The sequence below is a fragment of the Amblyraja radiata genome, chromosome 8 (genome assembly GCF_010909765.2).
Source record: "Amblyraja radiata isolate CabotCenter1 chromosome 8, sAmbRad1.1.pri, whole genome shotgun sequence".
Classification (NCBI taxonomy): Eukaryota; Metazoa; Chordata; class Chondrichthyes; order Rajiformes; family Rajidae; genus Amblyraja; species Amblyraja radiata.
Window position 1 is genome coordinate 39,059,549 of NC_045963.1, and position 27,838 is coordinate 39,087,386.

The 27,838-nt window shown below is 48.2% G+C and overlaps 1 protein-coding gene across 1 annotated transcript in view; it reads left to right on the forward strand.

The window, feature by feature from the left end:
* The first annotated feature begins 384 nt into the window (after positions 1 to 384).
* utp25 (UTP25 small subunit processor component) overlaps positions 385 to 27,838 on the forward strand; it is a 43,660-nt gene continuing 16,206 nt past the window's right edge. Inside the window, exons 1-6 of the mRNA XM_033025587.1 lie at positions 385 to 572; positions 20,138 to 20,177; positions 22,060 to 22,300; positions 22,467 to 22,655; positions 23,717 to 23,802; positions 27,345 to 27,755. Of these exons, the coding sequence (XP_032881478.1) occupies positions 463 to 572; positions 20,138 to 20,177; positions 22,060 to 22,300; positions 22,467 to 22,655; positions 23,717 to 23,802; positions 27,345 to 27,755 (1,077 nt within the window). The 5' untranslated portion in view covers positions 385 to 462. The remainder of the gene's footprint in view (positions 573 to 20,137; positions 20,178 to 22,059; positions 22,301 to 22,466; positions 22,656 to 23,716; positions 23,803 to 27,344; positions 27,756 to 27,838) is intronic.

The following is a 27,838-nucleotide window of genomic DNA, read 5'->3' on the forward strand; positions in this document are numbered from 1 at the left end:
AAAGGGGAGTCAGGCAGCGAATCACCACTCGGTGAGCCACGGGTAGGATAACAACGCCCTCGGCCGCAGTTCCTATTCGCAAAGGCTTTAAACAAAAACTGTTTACTTTCCTGAAGTTCCCCTGGACTTAAATGACTTTTAATTTGGAAAAGGCCTCGCTGTCTTCAGCTCTCGGTGGCCACGTGTCCCGCTCGACCAAAGATACTGAGCTCGACCCAACGGACATCGAGGTCCCGCCCTCTACAGCGCCTACAGCGCCGTGATTGGGCGCCGCTCACTTCCCGGTCACACCCTGTTCTGCCCGCTGATTGGACAGGTCCACGTCAAACACATGTCCTGGACCAATCGTTCGGCTGAAGCAGGGTTTGGCAAGGAAGGGAATGGACCAATGGCGTGGGGTCGTACTGGGAGGTGGCTGTCACATTGGGTCACGCGTGGTGCTCGGATTGTGGACGCGTAGCCATGGGGAAGAGGAAAAGTAGTAAAAAGTCCAAGGACATCGTGAAGAATCTGACCAAGAAACAGAAAAAGCATCTGAGGGACTTTGGAGAGGAACATCCCTTTCACGATAAGTGAGTTAATTATCCTCAATTTGTCTGTTTGATCAGATCTCTATTTGTAGTCGTGTCAGCTTCTTCCCGAGTGATTTCCACCAACAACACCAAAGATCCTATAGCGATCTTTGAACAACATCGCCACGTTTAAATGCCTGTAGGGAGTCTAAGGTGGCATGGATGCCATCTGTATTGAGGTGTTTCTACGTTTTTTAAATGTGTGAGCTATTGGACTTCCTGCTTGCGTGGGTTTAGTTGTTCATTCCTAGTTCGCTTTGAGAAACTAGAATTTTTTGAGGATGTGACAAGTAAAATTATTGAATGGCGAGCCAGCAACGCCATTCAATATGATCATGGCTGATCATATATAATCATACCGCGTTCCTGCTTTTTCCCCATATCCCTTAATTTCTTTAACCCTCAGAGCTATATCGAACTCTCTCTTGAAAACATCAAATGAATTGGCTTCACCTGCCTTCTGTGGCAGAGAATTCCACAGATTCACAACTCTCTGGGTGAAGAAGTTTTTCCTCATCTCAGTCCTAAATGGCCTATCCTTTATTCTTAAACTGTGACCCCTGGTTCTGGACTCCCCCAACATCGGGAACATTTTTCCTGCATCTAGCCTGTCCAATCCTTTAAGAACTTTATATGTTTACTAGACCAAGTGCAGATCCGTTGGGTCTGTTTCCCCAACGGCGTTTGCGGGGGGTGGGGGGTTGAGAAGAGGGGAGGGAAGGGAGAGGAGGAGGAGGAAACGGGATAGATTTGGGAGGGAAAGGAGAGCGGGGTAGGGGGTGAGAGATGGGGAGAGAGATTTCGGGGAGGGGGGATGGGGAAGATGGGGAGGAGCGAGAGGGGTGGGGGAGAGAGGGGAAAGAGTGGGGAGGGAGAGTGGAGGGGAAGGGGGAGAGAAGTGGAAGAGTGGGGAAGGGAGGGAGCGGTAGGGGAGTGATGTACCTGCCTTCTCTCCATAACCCCTGATCCCTTTAGCCAACGCAGCCGTTCCCTACCCGTAGCCCCCACTGGAGGGGGGTGGGGGGCGGCATCACACACACTAACCACCCCCACACACAGAGTTGGAAAAGTGTATAAAGACCGTTCCCTACCTGCAGCCCCCAGCGGAGACGTGGTCGTCGAAGTAGGGTTCCGGCCGTCTTAAAATAGCGTATCTTGAAGTCGTCGAAGTCGGGTCCGTCTCGGCAACGCGGGGGGGGGGGGGGGTGGCGGGGCAGCATCACACACACGAAGCATCCCCACACACAGAGCTTTAAAAGTGTAATGCCCCAACGCAGCCGTTGCCTACCCGCAGCCCCCATGGAGACATGGTCCTCGAAGTAGAGCCGTTCCCGAAAGGCCGTTTTTAAATGGCGTCGCGTGAGGTTGTGCTGCGGGCGCCAGCAGCCGTTATGGTCGCTGGCCAGCAGGCGGCGACAAAATGAGTGAGGGGGGGGGGGGGGAGGAGAAGGTTTTAATGAAAAAAATGGACATAAACATAACGAAATGTAATGAGGAGTGGATAGCTGGAAGGGAAAGTGAAATGTCTACCGAAATGGCAGCTTGTATGGGTGAGAAGCCAGTTTTTATTTGAAAAACGGGGGGGGGGTGGGGGGGGGGAGGAGGCATTACACTTTTGCGTTGGGGCATTACACTTTTAAGTGGTGAAAGTTCTGACATAACAGGAACCAGCCTGGTGAACCTTCTCTGTAATCCCTCTCTATGGCAACGATGTCTTTGAGCATTGGGCATTGTGACATCACACGATGGAACGTTCACCATGGGCTTGGGCTCCTGCATAGGCATATGTAAATGAATCCATTCCGATTGGACATCTGTGAGCATTGGGCATTGTGACATCACACGATGGAACGTTCAGCAGGGGCTGGTGAAGCTTCTGTGGGTGAGAAGCCAGTTTAGTTTTGAAATATTTGGGGGGGGGGGGGGGGGAAGGATTTGATTAAAAACGTGTACTTAAACACGACGGAATGTAATGAGGAGCGGATACTTAGAAAGAAAAGTGAAATCTCTACCGAAATGGAAAAGATGTCGGCGATTCTGCGTCCGGTTTCGGAGTTGCAGGGAATCAATGGGAGAAATGTGGCCAGAAGCCAGGACGGAAGCCGTACATGTAAATGGATCCATTCCGATTGGACGTCTGCGAGCGTCGGGCATCGCGATTGGACGTCTGCGAGCATCGGGCATTGTGACATCGCACGGCGGGAACGAATCGAAAGGCAGGCAGGCAGCCGGACGGAGTTCCGTTTCGGAATCTGGGGCGAGAGTTTTATATAATAACTAGACCAAGTGCAGACCCGTTGGGTCTGTTTCCCCAACGGCGTTTGCGGGGGGGTGGGGGGTTGAGAAGAGGGGAGGGAGGGGAGAGGAGGAGGAGGAAACGGGATAGATTTGGGAGGGAAAGGAGAGCGGGGTAGGGGGTGAGAGATGGGGAGAGAGATTTCGGGGAGGGAAGATGGGGAAGATGGGGAGGAGGGAGAGGGGTGGGGGAGAGAGGGGAAAGAGTGGGGAGGGAGAGTGGAGAGGAAGGGGGAGGGAAGTGGAAGAGTGGGGAGGGAGGGAGCGGTAGGGGGAGTGATGTACCTGCCTTCTCTCCATAACCCCTGATCCCTTTAGCCAACGCAGCCGTTCCCTACCCGTAGCCCCCACTGGGGGGGGGTGGGGGGCGGCATCACACACACTAACCACCCCCACACACAGAGTTGGAAAAGTGTATAAAGACCGTTCCCTACCTGTAGCCCCCAGCAGAGACGTGGTCGTCGAAGTCAGGTTCCGGCCGTCTTAAAATAGCGTATCTTGAAGTCGTCGAAGTCGGGTCATCTCGGCAACGCGGGGGGGGGGGGGGGAGGGGAGGGTGGCGGGGCGGCATCACACACACGAAGCATCCCCACACACAGAGCCTTAAAAGTGTAATGCCCCAACGCAGCCGTTGCCTACCCGCAGCCCCCACGGGAGACGTGGTCCTCGAAGTAGAGCCGTTCCCGAAAGGCCGTTTTTAAATGGCGTTGCGTGAGGGTTGTGCTGCGGGCGCCAGCGGCCGTTATGGTCGCTGGCCAGCAGGAGGCGACAAAATGAGTGAGGGGGGGGGGGGGGGGAGGAGAAGGTTTTAATGAAAAAAATGGACATAAACATAACGAAATGTAATGAGGAGTGGATAGCTGGAAGGGAAAGTGAAATGTCTACCGAAATGGCTGCTTGTATGGGTGAGAAGCCAGTTTTTATTTCAAAAACTGGGGGGGGTGGGGGGGGGGGGGAGGAGGCATTACACTTTTGCGTTGGGGCATTACACTTTTAAGTGGTGAAAGTTCTGACATAACAGGAATCAGCCTGGTGAACCTTCTCTGTAATCCCTCTCTATGGCAACGATGTCTTTGAGCATTGGGCATTGTGACATCACACGATGGAACGTTCAGCAGGGGCTGGGGCTGGTGAAGCTTCTGTGGGTGTGAAGCCAGTTTAGTTTTGAAATATTGGGGGGGGGGGGGGGGGGGGGTTAGGATTTGATTAAAAACGTACACTTAAACACGTCGAAATGTAATGAGGAACGGATACTTAGAAAGAAAAGTGAAATCTCTACCAAAATGGAAAAGATGTCGGCGATTCAGCGTTCCCCCTTATCCTTAAACTTTGACCCCTTGTTCTGGTCTTCCCCAACATCCGGAACAATCTTCCTGCATCTAGCCTGTCCAACCCCTTAAGAATTTTAAGCGTTTCTATAAGATACCCCCTCAATCTTCTAAAATCTAGTGAGTACAAGGCGAGTCTATCCAGTCTTTCTTCATTTGAAAGTTCTGACATTCCAGGAATCAGTCTGGTGAACCTTCTCTGTACTCCCTCTCTATGGCAACAATGTATTTGAGCATTGGGCATTGTGACATCACACGATGGAACGTTCACCATGGGCTTGGGCTCCTGCATAGGCATATGTAAATGAATCCATTCCGATTGGACATCTGTGAGCATTGGGCATTGTGACATCACACGATGGAACGTTCAGCAGGGGCTGGTGCTGAAGCTGAATCTATGAGTGAGAAGCCAGTTTAGTTTTGAAATATTTGGGGGGGGGGGGGGAAGGATTTGATTAAAAACGTGTACTTAAACACGACGGAATGTAATGAGGAGCGGATACTTAGAAAGAAAAGTGAAATCTCTACCGAAATGGAAAAGATGTCGGCGATTCTGCGTCTGGTTTCGGAGTTGCAGGGAATCAATGGAAGAAATGTGGCCGGAAGCCAGGCCGGAAGCCGTACATGTAAATGGATCCATTCCGATTGGACGTCTGCGAGCCTCGGGCATCGCGATTGGACGTCTGCGAGCATCGGGCATTGTGACATCGCACGGCGGGAACGAATCGAAAGGCAGGCAGGCAGCCGGACGGAGTTCCGTTTCGGAATCTGGGGCGAGAGTTTTATATAATAACTAGACCAAGTGCAGACCCGTTGGGTCTGTTTCCCCAACGGCGTTTGCGGGGGGGGGGGGGGTTGAGAAGAGGGGTGGGAGGGGAGAGGAGGAGGAGGAAACGGGATAGATTTGGGAGGGAAAGGAGAGCGGGGTAAGGGGGTGAGAGATGGGGAGAGAGATGTCGGGGAGGGGGGATGGGGAAGATGGGGAGGAGGGAGAGGGGTGGGGGAGAGAGGGGAAAGAGTGGGGAGGGAGAGTGGAGGGGAAGGGGGAGAGAAGTGGAAGAGTGGGAAGGGAGGGAGGGGTAGGGGGAGTGATGTACCTGCCTTCTCTCCATACCCCTTGATCCCTTTAGCCAACGCAGCCGTTCCCTACCCGTAGCCCCCACTGGGGGGGGGGCGGGGGGGGGGGGGGCGGCATCACACACACTAACCACCCCCACACAAAGAGTTGGAAAAGTGTTTAAACACCGTTCACTACCTGTAGCCCCCAGCGGAGACGTGGTCGTCGAAGTTGGGTCCCGGCCGTCTTAAAATAGCGTATCTTGAAGTCGTCGAAGTTGGGTCCGTCTCGGCAACGCGGGGGGGGGGGGGGGGGTGGCGCGGCGGCATCACACACACGAAGCATCCCCACACACAGAGCCTTAAAAGTGTAATGCCCCAACGCAGCCGTTGCCTACCCGCAGCCCCCACGGGAGACGTGGTCCTCGAAGTAGAGCCGTTCCCGAAAGGCCGTTTTTAAATGGCGTCTCTTGAGGTTGTGCTGCGGGCGCCAGCAGCCGATATGGTCGCTGGCCAGCAGGAGGCGACAAAATGAGTGAGTGGGGTGGGGGGGGTGAATGTTTTAATGAAAAAAATGGACATAAACATAACGAATTGTAATGAGGAGTGGATAGCTGGAAGGGAAAGTGAAATGTCTACCGAAATGGCGGCTTTTATGGGTGAGAAGCCAGTTTGTACTCTGTAATGTCACTATGGCAACGATGTATTTGAGCATTGGGCATTGTGACATCACACGATGGAACGTTCACCATGGGTTTGGGCTCCTGCATAGGCATATGTAAATGAATCCATTCCGATTGGACATCTGTGAGCATTGGGCATTGTGACATCACACAATGGAACGTTCAGCAGGGGCTGGGGCTGAAGCTGAATCTATGAGTGAGAAGCCAGTTTAGTTTTGAAATATTTGGGGGGGGGGGGGGGGGAAGGATTAGATTAAAATGTGTACTTAAACACGACGGAATGTAATGAGGCGAGGATACTTAGAAAGAAAAGTGAAATCTCTACCGAAATGGAAAAGATGTCGGCGATTCTGCGTCCGGTTTCGGAGTTGCAGGGAATCAATGGAAGAAATGTGGGCAGCCGGACGGAGTTCCGTTTTGGAATCTGGGGCGAGAGTTTTATATAATAACTAGACCAAGTGCAGACCCGTTGGGTCTGTTTCCCCAACGGCGTTTTGCGGGGGGGGGGGGAGGGGGGGCTGCGGCATCAAACTCATATAAACCAACCCCCAAACACACAGGTGGGGGGAGGGGGGGATGTGAAGAGGGGAGGGAGGGGAGAGGAGGTGGAGGAAATGGGACAGATTTGGGAGGGAAAGGAGAGCGGGGTAGGGGGTGAGAGAGGGGGATGGGGAGAGAGATGTGGGGGAGGGGGAGGGAGGGAGGGGGAGAGGGGTGGGGGAGAGAGGGAAAAGAGTGGGGAGGGAGAGTGGAGGGGGAAGGGGCAGAGGTGGAAGAGAGGGGAGGGAGGTGGAGAGGGGTAGGGGGAGTGATGGAAGAGGGACAGAGGGGTAGGAGGAAGGGGATGGCGTAGAGAGGGAAGGGGGGTGGGGGAGAGAGGGATGGGTGGGAGAGGGGTGCGGAGAGGGAAACATAGAACCATTGAAATTAAGTGTGGTCCTCGAAGTAGAGCCGTTCCCGAAAGGCCGTTTTTTGAAAAACTGGGGGGGGGGGGGGGGGTGGGGGGGAGGAGGCATTACACTTTTGCGTTGGGGCATTACACTTTTAAGTGGTGAAAGTTCTGACATAACAGGAATCAGTCTGGTGAACCTTCTCTGTACTCCCTCTCTATGGCAACGATGTCTTTGAGCATTGGGCATTGTGACATCACACGATGGAACGTTCACCATTGGCTGGGGCTCCTGCATAGGCATATGTAAATGGATCCATTCCGATTGGACATATGTGAAGATTGGGCATTGTGACATCACACGATGGAACGTTCAGCAGGGGCTGGGGCTGGGGCTGGTGAAGCTTCTGTGGGTGTGAAGCCAGTTTAGTTTTGAAATATTGGGGGGGGGGGGGGGTTAGGATTTGATTAAAAACGTACACTTAAACACGTCGAAATGTAATGAGGAACGGATACTTAGAAAGAAAAGTGAAATCTCTACCAAAATGGAAAAGATGTCGGCGATTCAGCGTTCCCCCTTATCCTTAAACTTTGACCCCTTGTTCTGGTCTTCCCCAACATCCGGAACAATCTTCCTGCATCTAGCCTGTCCAACCCCTTAAGAATTTTAAACGTTTCTATAAGATACCCCCTCAATCTTCTAAAATCTAGTGAGTACAAGGCGAGTCTATCCAGTCTTTCTTCATATGAAAGTTCTGACATTCCAGGAATCAGTCTGGTGAACCTTCTCTGTACTCCCTCTCTATGGCAACAATGTATTTGAGCATTGGGCATTGTGACATCACACGATGGAACGTTCACCATGGGCTTGGGCTCCTGCATAGGCATATGTAAATGAATCCATTCCGATTGGACATCTGTGAGCATTGGGCATTGTGACATCACACGATGGAACGTTCAGCAGGGGCTGGTGCTGAAGCTGAATCTATGAGTGAGAAGCCAGTTTAGTTTTGAAATATTTGGGGGGGGGGGGGGGAAGGATTTGATTAAAAACGTGTACTTAAACACGACGGAATGTAATGAGGAGCGGATACTTAGAAAGAAAAGTGAAATCTCTACCGAAATGGAAAAGATGTCGGCGATTCTGCGTCTGGTTTCGGAGTTGCAGGGAATCAATGGAAGAAATGTGGCCGGAAGCCAGGCCGGAAGCCGTACATGTAAATGGATCCATTCCGATTGGACGTCTGCGAGCCTCGGGCATCGCGATTGGACGTCTGCGAGCATCGGGCATTGTGACATCGCACGGCGGGAACGAATCGAAAGGCAGGCAGGCAGCCGGACGGAGTTCCGTTTCGGAATCTGGGGCGAGAGTTTTATATAATAACTAGACCAAGTGCAGACCCGTTGGGTCTGTTTCCCCAACGGCGTTTTGCAGGGGGGAGGGGGGGCTGCGGCATTAAACTCATATTAACCAACCCCCAAACACACAGGTGGGGGGATGGGATGAGGGGAGGGAGGGGAGAGGAGGTGGAGGAAATGGGACAGATTTGGGTGGGAAAGGAGAGCGGGGTAGGGGGTGAGAGAGGGGGATTGGGGAGAGAGATGTGGGGGAGGGGGAGGATGGGGAGGTAGGGGAGGAGGGAGGGAGGGGGAGAGGGGTGGGGGAGAGAGGGGAAAGAGTGGGGAGGGAGAGGGGAGGGGGAAGGGGGAGAGGTGGAAGAGTGGGGAGGGAGGTGGAGAGGGGTAGGGGGAGTGATGGAAGAGGGACAGAGGGGTAGGAGGAAGGGGGTGGCGTAGAGAGGGAAGGGGGGTGGGGAAGAGAGGGATGGGTGGGAGAGGGGTGCGGAGAGGGAAACATAGAACCATTGAAATTAAGTGCTGGAGTAGGCCATTCGGACCTTCGAGCCTGCACCACCATTCAATATGATCGTGGCTGATCATCCAACTCAGTATCCTGTACCTGCCTTCTCTCCATACCCCCTGATCCCTTTAGCCACAAAGACCACATCTAACTCCCTCTTAAATACAGCCAATGAACAGGCCTCAACTACCTTCTGTGCCAGTGAATTCCAGAGATTCACCACTCTCTGTGTGAAAAATGTATTTCTCATCTCGGTCCTAAAAGATTTACCCCTTATCCTTAAACTGTGACCCCTTGTTCTGGACTTCCCCAACATCTGGAACAATCTTCCTGCATCTAGCCTGTCCAACCCGTTAAGAATTTTGTAAGTTTCTATAAGATACCCCCTCAATCTTCTAAAATCTAGCGAGTACAAGCCGAGTCTATCCAGTCTTTCTTCATATGAAAGTCCTGACATCCAGGAATCAGTCTGGTGAACCTTCTCTGTACTCCCTCTATGGCAACGATGTATTTGAACATTGGGCATTGTGACATCACACAATGGAACGTTCACCAAGTGCTTGTGCTCCTGCAAAGGCATATGTAAATGAATCCATTCCGATTGGACATCTGTGAGCATAGGGCATTGTGACATCACACGATGGAACGTTCACCAGGGGCTGGGGCTGGTGCTGATTCTATGGGTGAGAAGCCAGTTTATTTTTGAAATATTGGGGGGGGGGTGAAGGATTTGATTAAAAACGTGCACTTAAACACGACGACCAATGGCAAACCCGTTGGGTCTGATCCCCCAACGCAGCCGTTCCCTACCCGTAGCCCCCACTGTGGGGGGGCGGCATCACACACACTAACCACCCCCACACACAGAGTTGGAAAAGTGTATAAACACCGTTCCCAACCTGTAGCCCTCAGGGGAAACGTGGTCGTCGAAGTCGGGTCCCGGCCGTCTTAAAATAGCGTATCTTGAAGTCGTCGAAGTCGGGTCCGTCTCGGCAACTCGGGGGGGGGGGGGGGGGGGGTGGCGGGGCGGCATCACACACACGAAGCATCCCCACACACAGAGCCTTAAAAGTGTAATGCCCCAACGCAGCCGTTGCCTACCCGCAGCCCCCACGGGAGACGTGGTCCTCGAAGTAGAGCAGTTCCCGAAAGGCCGTTTTTAAATAGCGTTGCGTGTGGTTGTGCTGTGGGCGCCAGCAACCGTTATGGTCGCTGGCCAGCAGGAGGCGACAAAATGAGTGGGGGGAGGGGGGGGGGGGGAGGAGAAGGTACATAAACATAACGAAATGTAATGAGGAGTGGATAGCTGGAAGGGAAAGTGAAATGTCTACCGAAATGGCTGCTTGTATGGGTGAGAAGCCAGTTTTTATTTGAAAAACTGGGGGGGGGGGGGGGGGGGGGGGGAGGAGGCATTACACTTTTGCGTTGGGGCATTACACTTTTAAGTGGTGAAAGTTCTGACATAACAGGAATCAGTCTGGTGAACCTTCTCTGTAATCCCTCTCTATGGCAACGATGTCTTTGAGCTTCGGGCATTGTGACATCACACGATGGAACGTTCACCATTGGCTGGGGCTCCTGCATAGGCATATGTAAATGGATCCATTCCGATTGGACGTATGTGAAGATTGGGCATTGTGACATCACACGATGGAACGTTCAGCAGGGGCTGGGGCTGGTGAAGCTTCTGTGGGTGTGAAGCCAGTTTAGTTTTGAAATATTGGGGGAGGGGGGGGGGGGGTTAGGATTTGATTTAAAACGTACACTTAAACACGTCGAAATGTAATGAGGAACGGATACTTAGAAAGAAAAGTGAAATCTCTACCAAAATGGAAAAGATGTCGGCGATTCAGCGTTCCCCCTTATCCTTAAACTTTGACCCCTTGTTCTGGTCTTCCCCAACATCCGGAACAATCTTCCTGCATCTAGCCTGTCCAACCCCTTAAGAATTTTAAACGTTTCTATAAGATACCCCCTCAATCTTCTAAAATCTAGTGAGTACAAGGCGAGTCTATCCAGTCTTTCTTCATATGAAAGTTCTGACATCCCAGGAATCAGTCTGGTGAACCTTCTCTGTACTCCCTCTCTATGGCAATAATGTATTTGAGCATTGGGCATTGTGACATCACACGATGGAACGTTCACCATGGGCTTGGGCTCCTGCATAGGCATATGTAAATGAATCCATTCCGATTGGACATCTGTGAGCATTGGGCATTGTGACATCACACGATGGAACGTTCAGCAGGGGCTGGTGCTGAAGCTGAATCTATGAGTGAGAAGCCAGTTTAGTTTTGAAATATTTGGGGGGGGGGGAAGGATTTGATTAAAAACGTGTACTTAAACACGACGGAATGTAATGTGGAGCGGATACTTAGAAAGAAAAGTGAAATCTCTACCGAAATGGAAAAGATGTCGGCGATTCTGCGTCCGGTTTTGGAGTTGCGGAGAATCAAAGGAAGAAATGTGGCCGGAAGCCAGGCCGGAAGCCGTACATGTAAATGGATCCGTTCCGATTGGACGTCTGCGAGCCTCGGGCATCGCGATTGGACGTTTGCGAGCATCGGGCATTGTGACATCGCACGGCGGGAACGAATCGAAAGGCAGGCAGGCAGCCGGACGGAGTTCCGTTTCGGAATCTGGGGCGAGAGTTTTATATAATAATAGATAGATAGATAGATAGATATGACTCCAACTGGTCCAGAACGCAGCCGCCCGACTCATCACAACCCGAGCTCGCCCGACTCATCACCCACACCAAATCCTGGCATCACATCACTCCAGTCCTCAAACAACTTCACTGGCTTCCCATCTCCCACCGGATCACCTACAAAATCCTGGTCCTCACCTACAAAGCCCTCCACCATCTGGCCCCCCCATATCTCACTGACCTCCTCTCCCCCTACCAACCCTCACGGTCCCTCAGATCCACATCAGCTGGTCTCTCCATCCACAAATCCAACCTCCGCAGTTTTGGGGACAGAGCCTTCTCCAGGGCAGCTCCCAGGCTCTGGAACTCCCTCCCCCAACTGATCCGCAATTCCGTGTCCCTCACCATCTTCCAGTCCCGCCTCAAGACCCATCTCTTCACCTCTGCCTATCCTTAGCCCCACGTCCCCTCCCTTTTCATCTGTGCTTGAATTGCCTCATATTGTTTTTTGAATTGAATTCTGACTTTAATTTGTGTACTAGTCATGTCTCTACTATTTATTTCATTCCGCTTACATGTTTTTCCTCTACTTGCTAAATTTTTGTAAGGTGTCCTTGAGACTCTTGAAAGGCGCCCATAAATAAAATGTATTATTATTATATAAGATATCCTCTCATCCTTCCAAATTCCAGTGAATCCAAGCCCAGCCGACCCATTCTTTCATCATATTCAGTCTGTCCCAAAACGTCGTCTATCCACGTCCTCCAGAGATGCTTCCTGATCCACTGAGTTATACCAGTACTTTATATCTTTAAAAAAATATATTTGTAGATTGGGCATTGGGTTGAGATGGTGTTGGTATTTAATCTGATGAAGGGGGTTCTTGCCTTGATTATATTAAATTTATTGTGTTATTGTTGTATGCATCCAGAGAAGTTGGAATATTTTATTGCACTCCTAATTTCCACTTGGAGAAGATTGCGGAAATGAAAGAAGCCTCTTGCTCACAATATGCCCAGCCTTCTGCTTGCTTGAAATTTGAAATGAGGTTGCTGCCTTTATTATATTTCTGGTGGCAGAACAATGATATTTCTGCATGACTATTGTTAGATTTATCAGTATGATATTCAGTAGAAATATATGTTGATCAATTAAATAAACTACCGTATTTCCCGGCAATGAAGACGCTATTTCTTACCCTAAAATAAGGCCCGAAAATGTACCTGTGTCTTGGAGGCCGAAGGTTAGATTGTTAACCAAGAAAGATAGACTAGGGCAAAATCGCTTTTAAAACATGGGGGGACACAATGAGGCCTAACACAGTGGTCGGCAACCTACTGCCTGGATCCGACCCAAACTCATCCGGTCCGCAGGCGTATATTTTTTCAATTCGTTTTTGTGACCTGGGAACTGCAGCCAGTCCCAGGGCATGCAGGCGACCTGGGAACTGCAGCCATTCGCGAGACACGAAGCAGACCTGGGTGTCACAGCCAGACCTGGGGCAAGTGAGCCGACCTGGACGCAACAGCCAGACCTGGGGCAAGCGAGCCGACCTAGGAACTGCAGCCATTCGCGGGGTACGCAGCCGACCTGGGCGCAACAGCCAGACCTGGGACAAGCGAGCCGACTTGGGCGCAACAGCCAGACCTGGGGCAAGTGAGCCTACCTGGACGCAACAGCCAGACCTGGGGCAAGCAAGCCGACCTGGGCGCAACAGCCAGACCTGGGGCAAGCAGGCCGACCTGGACGCAACAGCCAGACCTGGGGCAAGTGAGCCGATCTGGACGCAACAGCCAGACCTGGGGCACGCAGGTGGTGGTTGGCGGGTAGCTACTGGGCAAAGGCTAGCTGCTCGGTCCCGGGCCCTCTCTCTCTCTTCCCGTTATGTGATCTCCCTGAGCCAGGAAGTCACCGTCCCTCAGACCTGAACCGCACAGCGCATTGTGGGACAGGCGAAGGTGGAGGCTCCCCGGTCCAGATTGCCTCCTTGTGTAAATAGCTCGTTCTAAGCTTCCTCTCAGTCTAGTTTCAGTCAAAAATCACTGAGTCAAGCACTTGCGCATCTAAACTTTATTTTGACAAAAAACAATTACAGTTCCCACTACTATACCTAACCACCGTGGGTTTGATCCTCGTATCTGCCTGATCAAGCCCTCCTGGCCTCGTGCAAGCAGAGACACTCCAGAAGATCACACAGTCCCAAGCATTCTCCAAGAAGATCGACACAGGACCTCGTGGGAGCGGACTTTTATAGGTCCCTGAACCTCGAGGGGCCGAACCACCTGGGGATGGTCTCTTTACAGTCCAATAACAGATATCGATTAATACAATATATGATAGACATTTCCCTAACCCAATAATACAGTAACCAATACATTGTATTCAAAAGAAAGTTCTAGAAGGAAGCAAACAAGAATAAACATTGAAACATGTGCCCTGACATTCAAACAGTTTCTCCAAGGCTCAACAGTTCGACCAATCGTCGATTAACAGGATGACTGTCTTGCAACATTATTTATTCTATTTACAATGCTTTTGCAGCGATCCAATCAAAATGATGAATTTAAGGTTTGTTAGCAAAACTGCTATACATTTTATCAATTTAAGAGAAACAGGGAGAACACCTGGACCCTTCACCATCCTGCATACCAGTCTGAGCCTAGAACGGCCGGCACCATTCAAAGCCTGTAAAGTTTAGCTGACAAGGGTTAAGCAATTCTGACAAGTGCAGGGATCCTCCATTTTATGGTGTCTTTAATTTGGCCAATATTAACAGGGCAAGCGAGCCGACCTGGGAATTGCAGCCATTCGTGGGGCACGCAGCCGACCTGGGTGTTACAGCCAGACCTGGGGCAAGCGAGCCGACCTGGGTGCTACAGCCTGTCCTGTGGCACGCAGGTGGTCGTTGGCGGGTAGCTACTGGGCAGAAGGCTAGATGCTCCGTCCCGGGCTCTCTCTCTCTATCTCTCTCCCCGTTATGTGATCTCCCTGAGCCAGGAAGCCCCCGTCCCTCAGACCTGAACCGCACAGCGCATTGTGGGACAGGTGGAGGCTCCCCGGTCCAGATTGCCTCCTTGAAGGAGTTTCACATCTTCCTTTCTACTGACTAAACCAAAGCCAAGATCCTGTCCCGCCAGCCTTTTTTCCCCAAAATTTAGCAACTCAAAATGGGGGTGCGTCTTCGAAGCAGGTACATCTTCATTGCCGGGAAATATACGGTAGTTCATCTAGTAACCACAGTTATTGGAAAGCATAATGCGGACACTGCAAATTCAAAACTAAAAGCTGAAAGTGATCCCTGCCAAGTCACTCAGTTTCTGTGGTACGAAGAGACCAAAACACATTTCTGGTCAATAGTTTTGATGAATGGTCAAAATTAACGATGAGCATGTCCTATAAAGATGCAATGAAGTAGGAAAGGGAGACCAAAAAACAGTAGGTGAAAGATTGGGAAAAATAAACTGGCAAAAGGAATGATGGTGCAAGATAACATAGAACAGTGCAGCACAGGAACAACCTCTTTGGCCCACAATGTGTACGCCGAACATGATACTAAGTTAATATCTACTGCTTGCACAGAATCATATCCTTTCATTCATTCCCTGCATATTCCTTTGCCTATCTAAAAGCCCCTTAAACACCACTATCTATCTGCTTCCTGCACCACCTCTGGCAGTGTGTTCAACTCTCTGTGTAAAACAAATCTTGCCCCTCACATCTCATTAAAATTATTTCCCCCTCTCATCTTGAAGGTATGCCCTCAAGTCTGACATTTCCACCTTGGCTCTGACTGTACCCAATCCATGCCTGTCATACTTTTCTATACTTCTATTAGGTCATCCCTCAACCTCTGACGCTCCAGGGAAAACAATCCAAATTTGCCCAACCTCTCCTCATAGCTAAAGCCCTCTGATCTGGAAAGCTTTCTGGTAAACCTCTCCTGCATTCTCTCCAGAGCCTCCACATCCTTCCTGTAATGGGGCTACCAGAATTGCACACAGTACTCCAAATGCAGCCTAACAAAAGTTTTATAAAGCAACAATATGCTTCAGCCAATTGAAGGCAAACGTATCACATGCTTTCTTTACCCCTCCATCTGTTTGCGTGTAATTCTCAGGGACCAATGGACTTGGACCCCAAGATCCCCTTGCACATCAATGCTGTGAAAGATTTTGCCATTAACTGTATACTTTCCTCTTTCATTCATTGTCCGAAAGTGCAACCTCACAATTGCTTGGATTAGACTCTGCCCAAATATATATTATGCATATCTACCTGCAACAGAGGTTTTAATACGGATACCTGTGGAACTCCACTGGTCACAGACCTCCAGCCACAATAACAACCTTCCACCACTAATTCCTGTCTTCTATGGGTAAACCAGTTCTGAATCCAAACTACCAAGTGACCGTGGATCCCAATTATCTTAATCTTCTGATTCAGTCTATCACAAGGGACTTTCATGTAGACAATATCAACTGCCCTATCCTCACTCACCTTCGTCACCTCCTAGTTAAGGCATGTCCTGCTACTGACAAAACCATGCTGCCTGTCCCTAATTATTCTATTCTCTTCAAAATACGAGTCAATCCTATCCCAAAGAATCCTCTCCAATCGCTTCCGTACAACTGCTGCTAGGCTCAGCGGCCTATAATTTCATATATTATCCCTATTTCCTTTCTTAAATAAAGGAGTAAAACATTGGCTACTTTCTAGTTCACTGAGTTCTTGTCTGTGGAGAGACAGAATACAAAGATCAGCGTTAAAACCCCTGCTGTCACTTCTCTTGCCTTTCTCAATAACCTGGGATAGATTCCAACAGGCCCTAGAGATTTATCCACCTCAATGCTTTTCAAGAAATCCGATAGCCGCCCTTCTTGATCTCAAACTGCCTGAGCAGTTTAGTGTACCCGCATTGATCTCAATATTCTATCCTTGAGTGGTCCCATCTTCTTCCCAGTTACCCTCTTGGTTTATTGTACGTATTAAAAGAGGACAGAAGAAGAAACAGAAGAAGATTACCTACAGCAACAAGCAACTTACCTGGATAGGAAAAACAGCAGAAATCGGCGCCGTAACAGACAAGCTGCTAGTGCACCTGAAAGCACTAGTGATTTCACGATTTCCCGCAGCTGCGGGAGCCTCCGACTGCAAGCATTCCCTGGACCGCTGGAGAGAACCCGACCCGACTGGGAATCAAAGAGACTGTACCTGGAAACACCTCCAGAGCCGACGAGCAGGATTTCCTGGGAGCAACGAAGCTGGAACTGCCGTCTGTGGAGGAATCCCCAATCAAAACTGAGCTGGAGCTGCCGTCTGCAAGGGAATCCCCGGTTCAGCGCAGGTTCGCAGAAACAGCAGGTACAGTAAGTACAGTACCTGGAAACAAGGGGGAAGCCTCCATTGTGTCTGGAAACGTAACCGACGGGCAGGACTTCAGGTCAGACTGAAGTGCAGGGGACTTCGACACCCTCTCCCTACCATCCTACTGGACAACATACAGTCCCTTGAAAATAAAGTGGAGGACTTAAGGGCAAGACTGCTTTATCAAAGGGAACTGAGGGAATGCTCTGTGTTCTGTTTCACAGAGACATGGCTCACCCCCAGCTCCCCAGACTCAGCAGTCCAGCCTGAAGGATTCTCCATCCACCATATGGACCGTACGCAGGCATCTGGGAAAGGGAGAGGAGGGGGCATCTGCGTCATGGTCAACTCTGCGTGGTGCTCAGACGTGGCAGTCCTGTCCAACTCCTGCTCTCTACACCTCGAACATCTGGCGATGAAGTGCCGTCCCTTCTACCTTCCGAGGGAATTCACCTCCATCATACTGACCGCGGTCTACATCCCACCCCATCAGACGTCCGTCTGGCACTGGAGGAGCTGCACGCCGTGGTCAACAAACACCAGACGTCTTACCCCGAGGCGTTTACCACCATAGCTGGGGACTTCAATAAAGCAAACCTTATGAAATCGCTCCCTAACTTCCACCAACATGTCTCCTGCTGCACCAGAGGACCAAACACCCTCGACCACTGCAACACCACCATCAAGAATGCAGAGGAACAACCCCAGGACTGTTTGGAGTTTGTAGACTGGGAAATGTCCAGGGACTCGGCGACGGCCCTGAACGAATATGCCACAGTCGTTACAAACTAAATTAAAAAATGTGTGGAGGACTGCATCCCGACAAAAACCTTCCGAGTGTTTCCCAATCAGAAGCCTTGGATGAACTTTGAGATCCGCACTCTCCTGAAGACCAGACATGTCTGATGATACAGTGGTCTACAAGAAGTCCAGATACGGCCTTGGTAAGGCCATCAAAAAGGCCAAAAGGAACTTCTGCTCCAAGCTGGAGGATGAGACAGATGTTCGGCACCTGTGGCGGGGCCTGAATGCAATCACCTCCTACAAGGCGAAATCAGGAGGTAGCTCATATGTCGGCGTAGCGTCACTCCTTTACGAGCTCAATGCGTTTTACGCACGCTTTGATAGGGAGAATACTGATATGCCTTCTCGAGCTCCCATTCGCTGTGATGGTATTTCAGTCTCAGTCACAGAGGCCGGCGTCAGAAGATCCTTCAGAGGGGTGAACCCTCGAAAAGCGCCTGGACCTGATGGTATACCGGGTCGTGTTCTAAAAACCTGTGCGGACCAACTGGCTGGAGTTTTTACGGACATTTTCAACCTCTCACTTCTGAGGTCTGAGGTTCCCACCTACTTTAAAAGGGCATCAATTATACCAGTGCCCAAGAAGAGCAAGGTGACGTGCCTCAACGACTATCGACCAGTGGCACTAACGTCGGTGGTGATGAAGTGCTTTGAGAGGTTGATCATGGGGCAAATCAACTCCTGCCTCGACAAAAAACTGGACCCACTGCAGTTCACTTATCGCCACAACAGATCAACGGTGGATGCGATCTCGCTGGCTCTCCACTTCGCTCTGGACCACTTGGACGACACCAACTCGTATGTCAGGCTGTTATTCATTGATGACAGCTCGGCATTTAATAATAATAATTTAATCATCCCCTCTAAACTGGTTACCAAACTTGCAGAACTGGGTCTCTGCGCATCTCTCTGCAATTGGATCCTCGACTTACTCATTCACAGACCACAGACTGTTCGAATTGGTGGAAAGGTGTCAGCCTCGATAACAATCAGCACGGGAGCACCTCAAGGCTGCGTGCTCAGCCTCCTGCTGTACTCACTCTATACTCATGACTGCGTAGCTGGTCATATTGCAAACTCCATCATCAAGTTCGCTGACGACACCACTGTTGTGGGACGTATTGCTGATCGGGACGAGTCAGATTATAGAAGAGAGATCGACCGACTGACCAAATGGTGCCAGCACAATAACCTGGCCCTCAACACCAGCAAAACCAAGGAACTGATTGTGGACTTTGGAAGAGGTAGGATGGGGACCCACAGTTCCTTTTATATCAATGGTTCGATGGTGGAAAGGGTCAAGAGCGTCAAATTCCTGGGCGTGCACATCTCTGAAGATCTGTCCTGGTCCGAGAACATTGATGCTATTATAAAGAAAGCACATCAGCGCCTCTACTTCCTGAGAAGATTACGGAGAGTCGGTATGTCAAGGAGGACACTCTCTAACTTCTACAGGTGCACAGTAGAGAGCATGCTGACCGGCTGCATCGTGGCTTGGTTCGGCAACCTGAGCGCCCAGGAGAGGAAAAGACTGCAAACAGTAGTAAACACTGCCCAGTCCATCATCGGCTCTGACCTCCCTACCATCGAGGGGATCTATCGCAGTCGCTGCCTTAAAAAGGCTGGCAGCATCATCAAGGACCCATACCATCCTGGCCACACACTCATCCCCCCCGCTACCTTCAGGTAGAAGGTACAGGAGCCTGAAGACTGCAAAGCCCAGGTTCAGAAACAGCTGCTTCCCCACAGCCATCAGGCTATTGAACTCAACTCAAACAAAACTCTGAACATTAATAGCCCATTACCTGTTTATTTGCACTTTATCTGTTTTATTTATTCATGTGTGTATATATTAATACAATGGTATATGGACACACTGATCTGTTCTGTATTCATGCCTTCTATAATTCTGTCGTGCTAAAGCAAAGCAAGAATTTCATTGTCCTATCTGGGACTCATGACAATAAACTCTCTTGAATCTTGGAAAAAAAAGGATGGTAATGGGACACAAAAATGAATATTGATTGATCAGCAATAAATTTAACAGGGAAAATAGAATAACTGACTATAATTTCAGTACCAAAAGTAAACTCTGTGCAAGGTGGATATCTGAAATAATAATGTTGTTTACCTGAAGTTATTGATCTCAACCCTGTTTGGAAGGTCGTGATATGTCATTCTCCCAAACGGACATGCTATTTTTGCATTTTGCTCTTATCTTCACTCTGACATTGAAGGGTACTGAGGTTTGAAAAGGAGTTGGCCAGAGAATTAAAGTCACAGATGACTGAAAGCTTGGGAATGTGTGTGGACTAAGTTAACGTGTTCTGCAAAACAGTAACCCAATCTGTGACTAGCCTCTCGTGGTTACCATGTTATAAACAGTGAATACAGTCAACTAAATTGAAAGAAGTGAAAGTAAATTACTGCTTAGAAATAGTATTTGGAGCTTTGGAAGGAAATAAAAGAACAGGTGTTACATTTCCTGTGGTTGCATAGGTAGGGATTGGATACTGGAGTAAATGGAAGGGTGGACTAACTAGAATGGGCAGAGAAAATAGTCTATTTGGGCTTCTGAAATGAGAGCATAAGATGCCTTTGACCAATTTTTAACTTATTGGATATTATTTTACAGGGTTTCTGATAAAATCGAGCCAACTCGTATTGTTGAACTGGTGAGTTAATCTAAGTACTTACCATTTGTTCTCAAAGACCAAGCTAAATCCATATTGATCTTGATTCACTTGCTCCTCTCACACCATATATTTTCTGTAGACCAGCAGTTGCAGGAATGTCATAGTGTATGGAGGGCTAAAGGTTAGTCAGTTAAGCTTTTAAAAGTGCAAATTGAGTGAATGCGAAAGTTTTTTTCCAGTAACAGACCCAGAAGTAATTGAGGTAGGAAGGCTAATGTACGATATTGACAAAGAGGAATATATTGAAGTGATAAAAGAATGACATTGGAGATTAATGCAATGGCGTTAACAAGGCACATTGGATAGGTGGGAGCAAGAGGTGGTTAAGTATTAGAATGCTCATGCTGGTATGGTGTTGCAGGTATATTGTAGCTCTCAAAACTGAATTGGATAAATAATATAAATGGGAGGGAGGTGAAATTTTGTAAATGCATGGAAAGAGTAGGGGGTATGAGCAAGGGAAAGAGTTAGTGTATGCAGATAGATCTGAAGGGCAGCTATTCATAAAATAAGCAATAATAGCTAGAATTGAGCTAAAATTGAGCTGTTTACAGCTAAAATTTGGTACACAGAGCATGTGTTAGGAGTGGAATCTGTGATATGATAGAGTGTATGGTACATTATAAAGACAGTGTCATTGGCATTCCAAACATTATACCAGACGAAAAAGCAACTTGCCCAACCTCCTCCAAAACTGCATATCTGACGATCCAACAACAAAGGCAGTGGCGAGATAGAAAAGGGCAATCAATAGTCAAAAGAGGTCGTATGAGCAGAGATGCAGTTTCTATTAATCATAGATAATCATAGATATTAGTATAGATATTCTTTGGCACTGGGACGGGTGTGTTATAGGGTCTTTGCGCACCATGCCAGGACCTACCACAGTTTTAATAGTAAGCAGGCTTCTACAAAATCCATTAAGACGTGAAGACTGAGTTCCCATTTACCACTGAGTGATTTTATCAAGCTTCCCTTTATTTGCTGTTTCTTTATGGCTGGAGAGAGGAGTCTGGAATTAAATCAGTGTCTCATAAGCAATTCAGAAAATGTTTGCTGGACCAATGCTACGAGTGAGTGGGCTGTTTTATGAGGAAAGGTGGGACAGACCAGGCTTGTATGCATTAGAATTTGAAAGTGAGAGGGGACTGGATTGAAACATGCAGGATCATGAAGGTGCTTTACAGGGAGGATCTGGTGCTTTACAGGGAGGATCCGAATAGGCTATCTTCCCATTTGATAGAATGCTGAATTCGCTGTCACTGTTTAAAGATCCCCTTCCTCCACTAACTACATTAACAGTTCCACAGTTTGCAGCGATGCAACCCTCTTGGGCTCACACTACTTATCAGGGAACCTCCTTCTTGCCTGAGCTCATCTGTTGCTTGCTCCTATTTGAGTTGATATTATTTTTGCTTCCTGTCCTGTTCCCCCCCCCCCCCCCCCCCCCAATACAACCAGTCTGCAGAAGTGTCTTGACTGGAAACATCACCTATCAATTTTCACCAGAGATGTTACCCGCTGAGTTACTCCAGCATTTTACTGTTAAAAGATAATGGTCATCCATTTAACACTGAGGTGAAGTGGAAAAATTCTCTCAAGGATTATTAGTTTTTTTGAATTCCCATTCTCAAAGAGTGGCAAAAACAGATTATTTGGATATTTCAGTGGAGGCAAAATTGAAAGGATCCGATGTATCCTTTATTTAGAACAATGGAAAGGCAGTGTTTTGAAGTTATTGAACATGTTCTTCAGAAAAGACTCAAGATATTTTTCCTCCATACTGGGGAATTGTTGATGATACATAAAGTATTTTTTGTTACAGAAATTTTTGAGATTAATTACATTAAAATATTTTCAGTCTGACATCTCGGAACAATCCGATTCAGCAAGTGATACAGAATCCGTCTTGGAACAAGCAACTGCCTACCAACACCTGTGTTCCACCTTAAAAAATGTCGGAGCTGATGAAAGTGAAAGTGAGAGTGAAAGTGAACTTGAAGGAAAGGCAGAGGATGAAGATGGTGAGAGGAAAGAAGAGGAGGAGGAGGTCCCAGATGTTGACAGTGAAGTTGATGATGAAAATGGCCAAGGAGAAGGAGGTACTTTACCAATAGTTTCTATTGCCTGAATATAAATGGAAAATCCAATATAAAAATTATTTTATTAGAAAAATCTATATAAAGATTCTATCTAGCATGGATTCTCAATCTGCTACTACATTAATTTTTTTACGGTTCCTTCCAAATTTTTAATTCATGTTAACAGATTCATTCAGTGCTGCCGAAAACAGTAATGCAGAGAAAACACTTGAAAATGATGTGGTGATACATGATAACAAAGACACCAATGACCTGGAAGATGATTTTACTGATGTGAAGAATGAAGCCAAATTCTGTCTAGAAAGTAACTACAATGTAGATGAAAACGAAGTTTCTTGCACTCACAGTTCTGAAGGTTGGATTTTTAAATATTTCCATTTGTGCTTGTGTTAATTAGACTTCATGGTTGTTGAAAGAAGAAACTGCAAATGCTGATTTACAAAACACAGTGCTGGATTAATTCTGGTCAGGTCGCATCTCGAGGGAACATGGATAGGTGACATTTCAGGCCGGAACCCTTCTTCAGGCTGATTATGGTGGGGAAAGGGCTGGAGGGAAGAAAGTTGGGTTAGAAGAGAATGGCTAAAATGTAATTATAATTTAGTTATAATTATAATTAACTGAATGCATTGGCATCAGTATCCCCCCCCCCCCCCCCCCCCCCCCCCACACACACACACTGATTCCCACAACCTATTCCCTCTCACATTCCCATCAACTGTCATCCAATTCACCTTTCTCCACCCAGATATACTATTAAAAGTAGTGGTACAGGTTTAACATTTGAAAAGGAAACAAGGAATATGGTTTATTTTGGAAGAAATAGAATTGAAAAATAAAAGTTATGATAAACCTGCATCAATTCTTGATTAGACTTTATTTCTGCTTCTGATAACAAATATTGACACTGGAATTTGTACAAAGAAGTCTATATGAACATTTATCATAAACAAAAACAAATTGAGTCTTCAAAAATAAGAAGTCAAAGATATGACCAAATTTAAAATTGTGAAAGTTTTTAGCGGAGGGGGAAATAACCTGTATCCATTTGAGGATGTGCAAAATTAACGTTCTTCATAAGTTATCAAAGGACCAAACTGGCATTTAAAAATGTGGATCTTATTACATTATAGTGAAATTGTATAGATGAACATGGGTGAGATAAGCATTGGAAGGATAAGGGAATTTGAGGGTTGTGTGACAGACTTGGTGCTTTAATTTAATTTTCAGGATGTTTATATGGAACTGGGTCATTTTGTATCTGTGTGCATCAATCATTAATAGTGGTCCATTAATAATGCATTTTGCATCCAGAGAAGAGCCATAGTAAGTTAGGGTTGTTTAAATAGGTGGATAGCTGAATTATGCAAATTAGTTTTTGTGACTTTGTTAAAAACAATGTGATTTTCTTTTCAGATCCATTTAAACAGCATGTGGACACAGAACTAGACAGCAATGATCTGAAAACTATAACCCAGACCAAAAACACAATGCAGTCCAAGGTAATTATAAACAGATTATTCAATCTTTAAGTTATAAAAAAATTGGTTCTGGCCTATTTTTCTAAGGTATTTTATCATCAAGGGCCAAATATACTAAGATTCAGATTCAGATAACCTTGATTTGGGCCCCTGCCACAGGTACCTGGCATCTGTTTTGATTGAATTGTTTTGGTATTTTGTTGGCATTCCTCATATTCTTATGGATTTCATAGTTGGCCTTCTTGTATAGTACGTGATCACTCTTCTAGAAAGCCTGACTTTTTCCCCAGGCCAGGTGAATCAAGGTCAGAGGTTTAAGGTGAGAGGCGAAATATTTAATAAGACCCTGAGGGGCAATATTTTCACACAGAGGGTGGTGAGTATATTGACAAGGTGCCAGAAGCAGTCACATCAGTGCAAAACAAAGTGTTGATCATAACGCAGACACCCCTGCCTTTCCCCATGCCTGTGGCTTCCATATGCAGAGCTGCCAAGTAGTAAGGATTTACCGTATTTTGTAAGGAAATGCGATTAGAATGTGGATGTACGGTTTTGTGTTGTTAAATACGGATTTTAAATACCGAGTTCAGTTCAGTCTGAAGAAGGGTCTCGACCAGAAACATCACCCATTCCTTCTCCAGGCTGCCTGTCCCACTCCAGGTTTAAACAAGCGCTGCCAGTTTAACCCGTGGGAATTTAAACAAAGAGCTGTCGGCAACAGCGCTATGGGTTCTAAAAATAGCACTGCCAGCTGGAGCGCTATGGGCTTTAAACATAGCGCTATGGGCTTTACACATAATTCTATGGCCACAGCGCTATGGGTCACAGACTATTCAGGAAAATTCTCGTATGACAATGAGTCTTTGGAATTCTCTTTCTCAGTGGTGGTTGAGCCTTTGATTATTTTTCAGGCAGTGATAGAATTCTGGATAAGCCTAGTGGTGAAAGGTTACGAGTGGGATTGTTAGTTACATTGGGATTGGCCTTGATTTTACAGAACGGTGGGTGGGCTCAAGGGGGATGAGGGAGGGGTGGAGAGAGGGACGGAGAGAAGGAGGAAGGGAATAAGAGGGAGGGAGAAAAAAAGGAAGGAGGAGAGAGGGTGGGTGGGAGGAAAAGGGGGAGGGAGGGTGAGAGGGATGGAGAAAGGGATGGATGGAGGGAGGGAGAGAGAGGAAGGAGGGAGAGAGAGAGGGAGGGAGAGGGAGGCTTCCAAAATGGCTTCTGCATCATCATCTGGTGCTGAAAGCAGGAAGCAGCTGTTCAAACAGCAGTATGCAAAGAAATGACAATGAATGCACTCAAGTAAGGTGCATAGAAGACATGTCAATTGGTAGCAAAGTTATGCATTCTTGTACTCTTACATGGGTATGACTGCACATAAAAAACAACATTTTTTGGCACCTCGTAAAAATACTAATTTCCCCAGCAAAATACTGATTTTCAGGTACAGGTGCACAACCTTTTATCCGAAAGCCTTGGGACCAGACACTTTTCGTAATTCAGAATTTGTCGGTCTTCGGAATGGAAAATTTTTAGCGTAGATTTTAATGGCTGGCTCAGTGGTAGAGTGCTCGGCTCATATCCGCAAGGTCGCGAGTTTGCGCCTTGATCCCGGCAGTAAACTCGGTCGCGAGTTTGAGTCTTCAATGTAGTTTTTTCTTGCAGAATAAATGTTTGTATGAAATGCAGTGTAGGAGAGGTGTACTGACTGTGGGCAGAACTTTGGAAGTGATTGCCCACCAGTCTAAAAAGCCGCTGTGTCTCCCTGTCCCTGGGATAGCAGGGGGCGATCAAACAGCACAATACCCCCCCCCCCCCCCCCTCCAACTCCAGAGGAATCCGCTCCCCGATGGGCCGCTACGGCGACAAGTGGCAGTTTGCCCACAGCCCGAGCTGCGCCCCCTCATCCGCCACCCCAAGAACAAGACGTACCTTGCACACCATCAGCTTCTGCCCCTACGTGTTCCTCTGGAGTTGGAGCGGGGCTGGGCTGGAGTTGCTGCTGGCTGTGGGTCTCTGGGATCTCCGTGCTTGCAGTGGGCCTGGGGGTCGGTGTCCCGTTGGTCCTGACGTCTCCGGCCACCCCCCTGGACTGGAACTGGAAACTGTACCGCCCTTGCCCCCTCCCTCTGCAACTGCAAACAACCCCACTCTCCTGCAAGGGCGGTACAGTTCCTGGAGGATGGCAGGTGGCCGGAGACGTCAGGACCAACAGGAACCCGCTCCCCGATGGGCCCCTACGACGCCCCGAGCTGCGTCCCGTCATCCGCAACCCAGGTTCCTCTGTAGTTGGAGCGGGGCTGGGCTGCTGTTGGCTGTGGGTCTCTGGGATCTCCGTGCTTGCAGTGGGCCTGGGGGTCGGTGTCCCGATGAGGGGGCGCAGCTCGTGGAACGGCTTCTGGTGGTCCTGACGTCTCCGGCCAGTTTGCAGTTTTCCTCTGGAGTTGGAACGGGGCTGGGCTGCTGCTGGCTGTGGGTCTCTGGGATCTCCGTGCTTGCGGTGGGCCTGGGGGTCGGTGTCCCGTTGGTCCTGACGTCTCCGGTTACTGGCACTGACCTGCTGTTTTCGCCGACATGAAGACAGTGCAAAGCCCCCGCGCCGGTGCAATGAGCGGGGAGCTGGAGAGGGGAGGGAACGGTCACACACATGGCCGGGAAGCAGAGGGGTGTAGGTGAGGTGAAACTGAAGCGAGCGACAATCTGCTGCTGCCTGCCCCGCTGAGTTAAAAAGTTCCCACGCAAGACTCACGAAACACTGTGTATCGTGAGTCTACCGTGGGAACTTTTTAACTCAGCGGGCAGGCAGCAGCATATTGTCAATTATTAACCCTCCCGCGCAATATACCCTCACCTTCTCTTTTATGAATGGGGATTTAGTTCCCCTTTCTTCGAGGACCGACCGGAGGTTCCGCTGTCACCTCTGCGGGCCGCCCTCGGTGAACGTTTTCAAGGACCTTTCTTCAAGGACCGAAAAAATGTCCGCTATTCGGAGGTTTTCGTTATTTGGATCTTCGGATAAAAGGTTGTGCACCTGTACTAGAATACTGAAATGCTCTGACAAAACTTGGCAGCTCTGCATATGGTTTATAAGATAAATGGAGTACTCATGAGTGTATGGCAGGACCAATTGAGTCATGGGTGAGCCATATTTAAATGAAACAAAGAACACGGTGTTCTCCGATCTTCCTTTGAACCAGCTCTTCAGGGTTGTCCTTCAGTAATTGAACATTAGATAGAATAGAGGGGAGGCAGGATCTCTGCTTTTCAATCACAACTGGGCACCCGCACCGACTGCTACACTTCTGTGGTTTGTTTTCATCCACAGCTGTAACAGTTGCTTAAGTGCTTTGATTTTTAGTGACGATTGACAGAAGACTGGATCTAATGACTTTCTCAGCACTGAACCGCTTAAATAAGAAGTAAAAAATTATCATATAAGAGGAGCTACACATAAAATGGCTCTGGGGCTCTGGGGCCAGTTAAAAAAAAAAAAAGGTTTCTTTGCCTCTAAAGATGAATGTGACTGCCATATCATTACATTTTCTTTTTCTTTTGGAAAGTGGACTTCTCTTGGGCAGCTGGTGTGGACAAGCCCACTATTAAAGGAGACTTCCATCAAAGAGTTATCATGTGAAAATTTGGAAAATCTCCACCTCCAGAAACCTCTCGAAGCAACATGGCCTAAATTAAATAGTCAGACCCATGCAAAAGCCAAATTAAATGAACAAAAATTCTTCACGCCATTACAACAAGGACTCTTCTCCATAATGAATGCTTACAAGGACTTGTATTATCCAGAAAGGACAGCTTTACAAAATGGAGAGGAAGTTCGCCACACCTATTGTTTACACATGATAAATCATGTGTTGAAAGCAAATTCGCATGTGCTAAACAACAACGCAAAGAAATACAACAGGAAAGCAGATGTTGATGATGAAGGTTTGAGCGATCAAGGACTTACAAGACCCAAGGTAAGGAGTATTTTAACATGACCATGGTACCTGTATAATTTACACATACCACTTTAAATGCAGTTGCATTTCACATTTTTGAC